The following is an 11,580-nucleotide window of genomic DNA, read 5'->3' as shown; positions in this document are numbered from 1 at the left end:
CTGTCGCGTCGCGACAGACCCTGTCGCGTCGCGACAGAGTCAATTCCTGGCGACAGCGTGTAGTTTTATTCCTTATAAAATTCTGTATTTTTTCGGACTATTTTCCTTATAAATAGGGTCCCGAATCTCTGTTTTCATTCATCAATTCTAGCTATCAATTCCCATCAATTCTTACTATCAATTCTCTCTATTCTCTCTCTAAGCAATATAGCTTAATTCTTTCTCCCTCTCTTTCTAAACCAACTACTTTTATCAAACACAATTCCGCATTCACAAGACTTAGAGTCTCTTAGCCAAGTTTGAAGTTGCCTTCGCCCTAGACGTGCAAGGTTTGATAATTTCTGAGGGTTTGGTCCAAAACTAGTCAAAACTTTATTTAATTTGATTTCAATTTAATTCCTTTAATTATTTAATTATTCTTTATTATTTTCATTGAAGTTTACTAACTTGTGTATTTTGTTATTAGAAAGAGGCACGAGGCTTCAAAGTAAGTAGATTAGCTTACTCCCTATTTTATTAACAATGTAGAAAGCATGCTTATTGTTGATTAATTCCTAGTATCATGTTAGGATGTTTAATATTCCTAGTATCATGTTAGGATGTTATTTTATGCTTTCTAGTATCATGTTTAGGATGCTTTTACTCTTTTCTAATATCATGTTAGCATGTTAGTACCATGTTAGGTTTAAAGTTTTGATCTTTATTGTTTAGTGACATGCTAGGATTTGTTATTAATCTTGTTAGTATCATGCCTAGGATCTTGCTATTGTTATTAAGCTTTATTATGCCTTATCATGCTATTATCATCATTGTTATTATTTATTGTTTATTATTATGTTGCTTGATTTATTTTGTTGTTATTGCTTGATCACACCTTTTTTGATTGTTAAAGGGAATTTGTACTTGAAATCACGCTTAATAAGATAATTATTAATTTGGTTTAGGCTAATGTGATTTTAATTCAAGTGATCGCCAATAATAGTTTTATTTATGCATTAATATTCAACCAACATAGATAAACAGGGTAGGATTAACATAATGTTTGTATATTATTCGAAAAGCGCACATGAATACGAGCAGAACAAAGTAGAGGCCTATTTTATAGGGCGAGTCCTTTCTTTTGTAGATTGGATTCGTACCCTCATCCCCGAACCCTGTTTGGTTCAAGACCTTATGGAGTTGATGGTCCTTTTGGATTGTCTTTTGGGTTTACAAGTTCCTAAAACTTGTTGGCGACTCTTTTGCTCTCTTTTTCTTTCCCTTTGGAACGCCACCATACTTTAGTGTATGATCACAGTGGGGTTCAAGTTTGGGGTCATAATGCTTGAAATATTCCCTACACTACTACTACTACTATTGTTACTGTTATTGTTATTACTATTACTAATACTATTGTTATTGTTATTGTTATTGTTATTATTATTATTTTATTTTTTTATTATATCTCAAAAACAAAAGTCATACAACCTACAATAAATTAGTGGGAAGTCGAGATACAATCTAGGCCTCCACTCATGTAGCTATTGTAAAGCCTATCCAAGTGAAGATATGAGCTATAGCACGAGCCCCTATGTCTTGTATTGTCGAGAACCTCTGAACCCGCTTAAGCAACGCAATTGCCTCTTTCTCTAATTCCCCAAGCGAAAAAAGGAGAAGGGAATGAAACCATATCCAATCGCCCGACAACGAGCTTCATACTTAACCCGCTTCCGATGAGCCGCATCGGCCACAACTCGTCCAGGAACAAAGTCGGATAGCCCTATCTGTGTAATATATACTGAAAAGTACGAATTTGACTTTAATTATCATTAGCAATATCTTTAGACAAAAGATGAACTTAAAAAGATCAGCCCAAAGGCATGTCGCGCCTAAACTAAATTGTCATTAACAATATCATTAGCTAAATCATATAAACAAATTAATTAGCAAAAGAACTGACTGAATTAAACTTAAATTAAGCTGAATGGATTAGTCCCTTACACAAATTGATAAGACTATACATCTATTTAAAAAAAAAAAAAATTTACCAATTTGCCATGCATACAATGTACGGAGTACACAAAGCAAGCTTTTTATTTCAAAGGTCATAGTGAGCATTTTATTCCTAAAATTGATCAAGTACAGAGTATAATTGGTAACACTTAAAATATGTGTTCAAGGGAGCGTGTTAATTATTTGGAAATAGAGAATAATTTATATTTTTCTGGCAAATTAATCTCATACTTTATACTCCGCATTCTATTCTATTTTATAAGATATTAGCTTAAGGCCCATGTCATGCATGGTAAATTTAATTTTGTTAAAAAAATTAATAATATTCAACAAATAAAATTTGATTAAACATACACATCAAATATATAAAATATTTTAATATCATATACTATATTAATAGGCAAAGAAAAATGTTAAGGATTTTTTGGACTGCCCAAACCCGAGATTTTTTTTTAGGTGGGGTTGGTTTGATCAAGTCTAATGGCCATATTAGTAAATACCAATTTAAAAATGTATTTTTAATAAACATAAAAATTTAATTAATCAAACAACAAACTAAAATCTCCACTAGAACTATTAGCAAAACTGCACAACATACACATATATAAATTAATTACAAATATATCACCTTTTTTTTATCTAAAAAATCATTTCAATGGGAAAAAAAAATACTACTCTGATGACTAAAGGCAAGAACAAACAATAACTAACCAATACTAATCTATATTATTACATTTTCTATTTATGGATTGATGCTCTACATATATGATATCATCATTCTTTGTCGTTTTAAAAAATGTATTTGAAGCTATTTTAATCCTTTTTGGTTATTGTCTTAAAAGTGTATATTTGGTTGTTGTCTTAAAAGTGTATATATATGTGTGTGCGCGCGCGCATATATACATATATGTATGTATGTGTATATGTGTGTGTAAAGAAGTTAAAAGGAGATATGATCAATTGTCACTACGTCTGACGTGTCTTGTGTGTATAAAGAAGTTAAAAGGAGATAGGATCAATTGTCACTACGTCTGACGTGTCTTTCAGTATGCAGATTATTTATGAATGTCGAGTGTAATAAATTTATCATCTCAATCAAGTGTCTCAGAAAAAGTTTTTTTTTTTTTTTTTTTTTTTTTTTTTTTTGCTTTTACTAAGATATTGATTTTTATAATTACGTAATTTTTTTTAAAAAAAAACGAATCTAATTGATATTTTTGTTTGCTCTAGAATTCGAGTATGATATAATTGTTAAACACAACATTTATTTTATAGTTATACCATACTCTATAATCCTTAATTTGTGATAATATATATGCAGTAATAAAATTTCATAAACAAAGTTGTAATTAATTTCAATATATAGTTATATTGAAATTGAAGTAAAACATTAGCTAGAGGTATTTGAAAAAACAAAAAAAAAATTAAGTGATGTTTTAAAGTAATTTCTTTAACATCTACTTTACTTTATGGATCAATTTATTATTAATTTTTTTAGAAATATCTAATAATACTCCATTTAAAAGATAATTAAAAATGAGTTGGAATAATTATTTAGGTATATAATGTGTTTAGAAAAATTATGTTGACCAAGTAAAAAGAATATATTTGTCAATAAAATACTTTAAAAGATATAGAATGATATTATTATAGAATCAAATATTAACAAAAAAAAAAAAAAAAAAAAGTTAAAAAGGGAAGGGGATTTAGAGGGAAAAAACAGGACCAGGATGTGACACATGTCACTTCCGGTGTCTGTTTTAGTATTAAGTTATTCATTATTGATTACAAACTCCAAACTTGAAATCAAACTTATTTTATAAATATATAACATCTTATTATATCATGTAATCATGTTACAAATAGGTACAAAACATCATCTTTATTGTATGAAAAAACTCACTATTCTTTAGCAAAAGTTAATTTATTAATTTGTACCACGTAGTTATGCAAGTAACTCTTGCCTCTTGGAAGTAACTTAATTTGATGATATTCTCTTGAAAGCAACTAAGCAAGTAACTCTTGCATGGATTTGACATTTTTTCCTGAATTTTGAAGCATCTTCTCTAATTCCTCTTTCGGAAGTATTTTCTCCTTAGCCAATTTCTTGGCCTTGCCTCGCTCAAGGTGTTTAACAAAATGTCTCTTGTACATCTCAGCAAATGTAATGGCCTCTTCGAGGATTGCCTTATCTCCCTCCTCGATCTTCAAAGGATACACAATTGCTTCTTGATCTGGATTGATGAATGTCGCGATCGACAATCGATCATGGTCATAATTCACAACTGCTTGATGATCTGCCTTCTTGAATCTTCCGTTGCTAAGATACTATAAGAAAGAAGCACAAAAAAAAAATGTAAAAGGTTTAATTGTAGCAATATTTCCTGTCTTATTTTAAGAGATGTTTCTATTGTACTCATCCTTAAATTAACTATTAGTCTACCACTATACATGGCTAGACCTGGCAATCCTCACCCAGACCCGATGACCCGACCCGAATGACCCGACCCATGACCTGAAATCGACTCGAAACCAGTGATCCGAAATTGACCCAAAACCCGAATCAACCCGACCCGAAGTGGAACTGACCCGACCTTGATCCGAAACAACCCGGATCGAGATGACCCAACCCGAAGTCGACCCGAGACCCGAAATGACCTGACCCGAAGTTGACCCGAGACCTGAAATGACCTGACCCGAAGTTGACCCGACCTTTAAATTGAATAAATTGACCCAAATAGCCTCGAAACCCAAAGTGACCTGAACCAAAATTGCCTTATACCTTAAATGACCAGAATCTATTTAAGCTAAAGACTTGACCTTAGCAAACCGAAATAGAAAAAAATTGTAATCAAATTTTTTTATTAATCTGTAATGTGTAACCCAATGCATCACCCGAACCTGACCCGAAAATTGACCCGACCCGAAAATTGACCCAACCCGAACTGACTCGACCCAAACTTGACCCGACCCGAACTCGACCCGAAATGTTGACTCGATACCCGACCCGACCCGATTATCAGTCGACTCGAAAGCAACCCAAAACCCGAAATGACCCGACCCGACCCGAACTGAACTTGACCCGATAACCATTTGACCCGAACTTGACCCGACCCGAAATGACCCATTTGCCAGGTCTATACGTGGCTGATTTTTTATTTATTTTTTGTTGGTTAAACTTATTTAACACTAGTTTTTTGCCCGAGCAAACACTCGGATATTCAAAAAAAAAAATTTAATAGATAAATTATACGTAGTACTATCTATATTATCAAATTTATATAGATTAAATACATTAATGTAAAGTACTTATCTCTAATTTTTGTTTGTTGACATGTTATAAATTTGAAATTGAGTGAAAATCCTTTTTTTTGTTTTATGTAAAAAACAAACAATGCAAAGATTGAAGGGAATATATAATGCATTTTATAGATTAACGATTAAATTTATTTATTTATTTATCTAAGTTGTTATTATTTTTCTATTTTTTTAGGTTGTTTATTAGGTTGTATATTCTCTTTTTATTTATTTATTTATTAGCTATTTTATTATTTTGAAAAAAAAAAGAAAAAAAGGATTTATGGCGGGAAAATTTTTAATGTAAACGCGACACATTTTCTTCTAGAATAATCCTGGTGATTACTTTAGTATATAGTATTGATGACTTTCTAGTTTTAAAAAATCATTTCATTTCGGAAATTAGTTAATAAAGATTTTCAAATTTTAGAAAATTAATTTCCGAAAAAAAAAGGAATTTTTAAGAAAGAAAAATCATGTTTTTATTACTTTGCCCAACCAAAAATTATCAAAAATCGGACAATAAAAATTAAATATAATGTCAATTTGAAGGATGATTATAGAATTTTTATATTTTAAGACTTTTCACTAGATATTTAATAATTTTTTATTCATATAATTATGATTTAATGTTTTTTTTTTTTTTTTTTTTTTTTTTTTTTTTTTTTTTTTTTTTGTGAAGTAATATAGTTCTGATTTCTTCATAGTCAATGAAATTTAACTCTTCAGCCCACAGCTGAAGTTATTGAATAGATTGGAAAATTGATTGGTTACTTAGTGCATGAGTGTTTTGAATTTGAATTCTTTTGCTCCGTCAAATAATCAAAAATTGAACAGGGAGTTTGAAGATATTGGGCAATAAAGGCGAATTCACCTCATCTAATCTATTCAACAAATCTCAAAGTTGTTAGTAGTCAAGACTCAAGAGATTTTATTTTCTTGTTGAAACTTCAAAGCAAGGCGGCAGAGAGTAAAATGGACTATCATATAGTCATGTGCCAATTGCAGCTAGTGATCACTAATCAGATACTCCCTCGATATCTTTATTTCTCAAAAAATATAAATTATATACATCTTAAATTCTTAATAGTTGATGTTAACGGACCAATTCAACCAAAACTTGGTTGAGACCCAAAATATGCTTTATATTCTATCACTTTTACAAAGATTTACGTTCTAAAAACAAGATTTAAATATACTTAAAAGTTAAAAATTTTAATCAAGCTACTCGTGAGCTTTTCAAGTCCAGTAGTTAGTTACTAGACTCGACTCGTTACAATCTCGAGTTGAGCCCGAGCCGAGATTTCTCGAGTCGAGCTTTGATCGAGTTTTGACCGAACCAAGCTCGAGTAGCTCTCAAGTTATCTTGTCTGATAATCACCCTTACTGTGAATATATAGTGCAAAAAATCAAACAGGAAATCGAAGTTACTCAAACTAAAGGGGCACGATAGTCATTTCGTCTACCTAAGAGGGTAATATAGTAAGCCACTTTAGATGCTTTCTTCTTCATCTTCCCCATCCCAGATTTCCTCCCTTTTTGCCTCCTCCATCCTCCATAGTCTAGCTTCCTCCATCAACCCCTTCATTTCCACCACCTAAGGTGGTTAAAATTGTTGCGAACAAGATGCTTTCCCTAAAGGTTTGATATGGCACTATTTTACACTCTTTGTTACCACCTAAGGTGGTTAAAATGGTTGCGAACAAGGTGGTTAAAATTGTTGTCTTCCTCTTCTAGTGATAGAAGAAGAAGAAGAGGAAGTCAACGGGGGAAGAAGAAGATCGGAGGTCGACGGGCTTGAAAAAAAAAGAAGAAGATCGGAGGTCGACGGGGTTGAAAAAAAAAGAAGAAGATCAGAGGTCGACGGGCTTGAAAAAGATCGGGGGTCGACGCCCATATGATATAATAAAGCAACTTTGACATTCCCCACCTTTTATTCATTGCCCAAATGGTGCAATTAAAAATGAAGGATTAAGAAAAATAAGTTCAAATTAGATATACTTTCTCAATTTCTAATGTATAATTGTAACACTTCTTCTAACACATTATTTGAGAAGATAATTAAAAAAGGTATATGTATGGACAAAGTAAGTTATAAAATTTGAACTATACTAACTTAACGTGTTCTTATCAGTGGTTAAATTATTTCAATTAATTTGTCCATTTACCTAGTATGTATTTCTTAAAGTGTGTGCTAAGCGCAGTGCGTTACAAGTAAATAAAAATGGAGGAAGTAACATACTATTATAGTCTAATTTTTAATTACAATGACTTTATATACTAGTAAATAAAATCAGATAAGTAAAAACGCCTTAATTATTTGCATTTCATTAAGCAAAAACAATTTAAGAATCACCAAACTTACATGTGCATGGTCACCAAGGTTGACAACAAAAGCACCTTCAATGGGCTGGACTGTGATCCAATTCTCCCCACCATCATTAGTAGCTTGAAGCCCACCAACTTGGTCTTGTAGCAACAAAGTAATTGTACCTGGATCAGTATGTCAATTAAGCCCAACTAAAAGATAATAAGAAAAGGTACATGCATGGACAAAGTAAGTTATAAAATTTGAACTATACTAACTTAACACATTCTTCTTATCGGTGGTTGAATTATTTTAATTAATTTTTCCGTTTACCTAACCTCCTATCTTTCCTAAAGTGTATGTTTTGTGTCAAAAAAAAAAAAAAAAAAAAAAAAAGTGTATGTAAAGCGTGGTGCGTTACAAGTAAATAAAAGCGGAGGAAGTAATGCAAAGTAATGCGGAAGTAATGCTCACGTCAAGTTTGAAGCAGTGGAGTGTGAGCTATGCCCGATATGCAAATTAGTTATGATTTTGATTGGAAAAGTTATGTTATTTTCTATAGATCTGTAGTTTATAAATCTTTATTATTGTTGTAGATGTCGTATGGCTATTTATTAATGATAATATTCTTCTTCCTGTCCAAAAAAAAAAAAAAAAAAAAAAAAAAAAAAAGTAATATTACCTGGATCAGTATGTCTTTTAAGCCCAATTGCAAGACTGGGTTCAGGGCATTTTGGGTAGAAGTTCACTGCCATCCTTTGGGCCAACTCTTTACAGGCCTTTGTCATGGCCTGCCTTTCAAGGCCCATTGCCTCGGACAAAACCTCTAAAAGTTGGGTTGCTAGGCCCATCATCTTTTCAGTATAGAGTTCAGTCACGGCCCGCCATTCTTTGGGCTTATCGGGCCACCTTGAGTAGTCCCTCTCTTTTATTGGGTATGGAACAAAAGCTACCATTTCCCGCCAATTTGCTACTATTTCATTCTAGTAAAAGTAAAATCATAGCAAGAGTTTATATTGAATCAAAGTGATTAAAGATTTGTTTTATTTTATTAACCTGATTTTTATGTATCTGAAATTATTAGAATTTAACAGACATTGTTATAACTTATTTTTATTGTAAATGAATTTAAGTAACACTTAAACCCTTTACTTATGTGAACTTATATGAAATGGAAATATTGTGAATAAAATAGAACCTAATATATAAGCCAATATCTAACTAAACATATATGGAATTACAGTTGGTTTGAACTATAAAGAGTTTTTGACAGAATGATAGTGTATAAAACATATTCTTGGGCCTCAACACGAGAGCCCATTTGGACTAGAAGTGTGGATCCAGCATGGGCCCTCCTCATACCCAACACTTAATATTCCACTTGAAAGTAAGGGATGGATGAGATTCGAACCCGTGACCTTTGTGTCACGCTGGCTCACACCATGTTAGTGGACCATTTCAACCAAAAGCTTAAGCTTATGGTTAAGGCCCAAGAATATTATGTTTTATACTCAATCACAGAACATATACTCATTTTTTTTTAATCCTATAAAGCTATGTTATTATCATAAATAATATATAATATTTCATACAAATATAAATAAGTTTTATTCAGTAAAATAATTATTAATCAATGGATGGAATACATTTTAGTCAACAAAAATAAGTTACTAGTACATTTAATAAAATAAACGTTGAGCTATTATATGTATATCACTAATACTATGTTTAGGGCATGTTCTGTTCCCCTTACTTTCACTTATTTCAAGGCTAATAAGTTCTGTTAATTTCATATAAGTTCAAACAAGTGAAAATTAGATGAATAGAACACACCCTTAGTTCACCTTTTTTTAATATTGAGGACTTTATTCTTTATTTTAGATTAGAATAGTAAAAAACAAAAAAAAAAAAAAAAGTTCAACTTTGATTAGAAAAAATAAGTTCATATCATACTCGTAGTATATCATATCGTTTTATGTGCGACTTTTTATCACTAACATCTTTAATTTTGTAATATGAAAATTCATGAGAATTACATATTAATATATTATACATCAATACAAATCTAGTTATTAAGGCCACATTTGATAATTTTTCCTTATTATAGATTACCACCGTACATATTAGGTCATAATTTGGTCAAATCAAGCAATCAAAACAAATCGGATAAAAAAAAAATTAAGTTAAGAATAGAAAAGTTACATTTAGATTTGACCATATGAAAAGATAAATAAAATGAACTAAACAAAGCCTAACAATATAAAGTACTCACTCAATGTTTGTGTGTGTGTGCGCGCGCGCGTACGTGCGTGTACTCAATATAAAGTAAGTGTGTGTGGTGTGTATAAAGCCATAAGGGTGGGGGTGAGAATCGATCCCATGATTATCTGAAATTGGGAGGGAAGCTCTAACCACTTGAGCTATCCCTCACTCTCTCTTCGACGTATTCCAGTACTGTTGGTTACAAAACTAATCTTATAATAAACAACTGTCACCAAATTTTTAGGGTGAAATCCATGCAATATTGCACTAGCACTACCTTATTTTATTTCAAAAAAAAATAAGTTCAAATAAGGGTTAAAACAACATAACAAAGTTAATCAACTATTATAAATTTAGCTTAACTCACATGAAGGTAAAAGATCTTATTTTAGATGTACATTGAAATTAAGTGGCTTGTAGTTATTTACTCTTATCAAATCTTCTTTTTTTCAACTTATCTGATCTAAACATTTCTTATAAAACAAGTTCAAAGGATATCTTATAAGTTGATAGCCCGGAAGGAGAAAAATATATATATATATATATTATATATATATTATTTACCTGTATATGACTGGATAAAATAAAACCACCTTTCTTGCCTCCACTCATATCAAACCTAAGTTTTTCTTCATCAGGCAAAGCAAAGAATGCCCTAGACAAGCTAGCCATATCATGCACAAGTTTAAGATCAACACCGTGATCCACCACTTGAAACAACCCCCACTCCTCACAAGCTTTAGCGATTTGGTTGCGTATAACCTCCCTTTGTCCTCCCGGTGTGTCATCCTCGATTCCATCGAGAGAGATCACCGGGATTACATTGCTAAACTGGTTATATGCAACCTTAGGACGTTCATCTTCGTCCATGATGAAATCATTTTGAAATTTACCATCCTTGACTAGAGATGTTAACGTAGGAATTGAACTCATGACCCCTCACTCGATCTTACACTACCTACGTACTCTCGGTGTCTCACTATAATACGTGACCTTAGGTGATATTGAGTATGATAGTAACAATATAATTGAGGTCTTAAATAGATGAGGAAGTCCTGTTATTAGCCCAAGATAATTGAAAATTTGATGTATTATAATTTATTATGTGTAGAATATTTCGTGCTTTACTTTGTAGAAGCTGACTAATTCCAATACTTACAAGTGACTAATGACACTAGACTTCTAGACGGACCTTTTTTTCAAAATAGACGGTAAACTTGTCAAGATTGTCACTTGATATGACGTTCCTTTCATTCCAACAATAGTTTAGTAGTGCTACTCCCTCAATTTAAATTGACCACTCCATGTCAATAATATGTTATCGATTGACTATTATAGTTGGTTAATATTTTCGGTTGTTATCTATTGACTATTGTAGTTATATTAGTTAATGTTTTGGGTATAAAATACAAGTTTATCGCCTCAATAAATTATCAAATGATAAAATTTTAAATAAATTAACAAAATTTTATTAAACATATATGAACCCTACAATTATTGATACAAGCTTGGAATAGTAATTTTTGTTCAGGGCCTGCTAGCTTCGATCTAGGTTCCATCATTATTTGGGCTTTGAAGCACTGATGGAGCCACCTTAGCCAAGGTGCATTGTATTTAATTTTATGCAACTAAAATAAATCTATAGTTTGTCAAGATCATAGGACGGGCCATGCAACTAAAATAAATCTATAGTAGGTTTTTTTTTTTTTTTTTTTTTTTGA

General features: G+C 31.5%; 1 protein-coding gene across 1 annotated transcript; it reads right to left on the bottom strand.

Moving 5' to 3' along the window:
- Nucleotides 1-3,964: 3,964 nt before the first annotated feature.
- LOC145614324 (flavanone 3-dioxygenase-like) lies at nt 3,965-10,825 on the bottom strand. Its single transcript, XM_081669361.1, has 4 exons — nt 10,424-10,825; nt 8,280-8,580; nt 7,655-7,782; nt 3,965-4,320 (listed from the first exon to the last, which is right to left on the bottom strand). Exons 1-4 carry the CDS (start codon nt 10,790-10,792, stop codon nt 4,000-4,002), a joined length of 1,119 nt encoding a protein of 372 aa, XP_081525487.1. The 5' UTR covers nt 10,793-10,825; the 3' UTR covers nt 3,965-3,999.
- Nucleotides 10,826-11,580: the final 755 nt, after the last annotated feature.

Source organism: Chenopodium album, chromosome 25, assembly GCF_948465745.1.
Source record: "Chenopodium album chromosome 25, dcCheAlbu1.1, whole genome shotgun sequence".
NCBI lineage: Eukaryota > Viridiplantae > Streptophyta > Magnoliopsida > Caryophyllales > Amaranthaceae > Chenopodium > Chenopodium album.
Note: the sequence above shows the minus strand (reverse complement) of the source record. Positions and strands in the feature narration are given on the sequence as shown.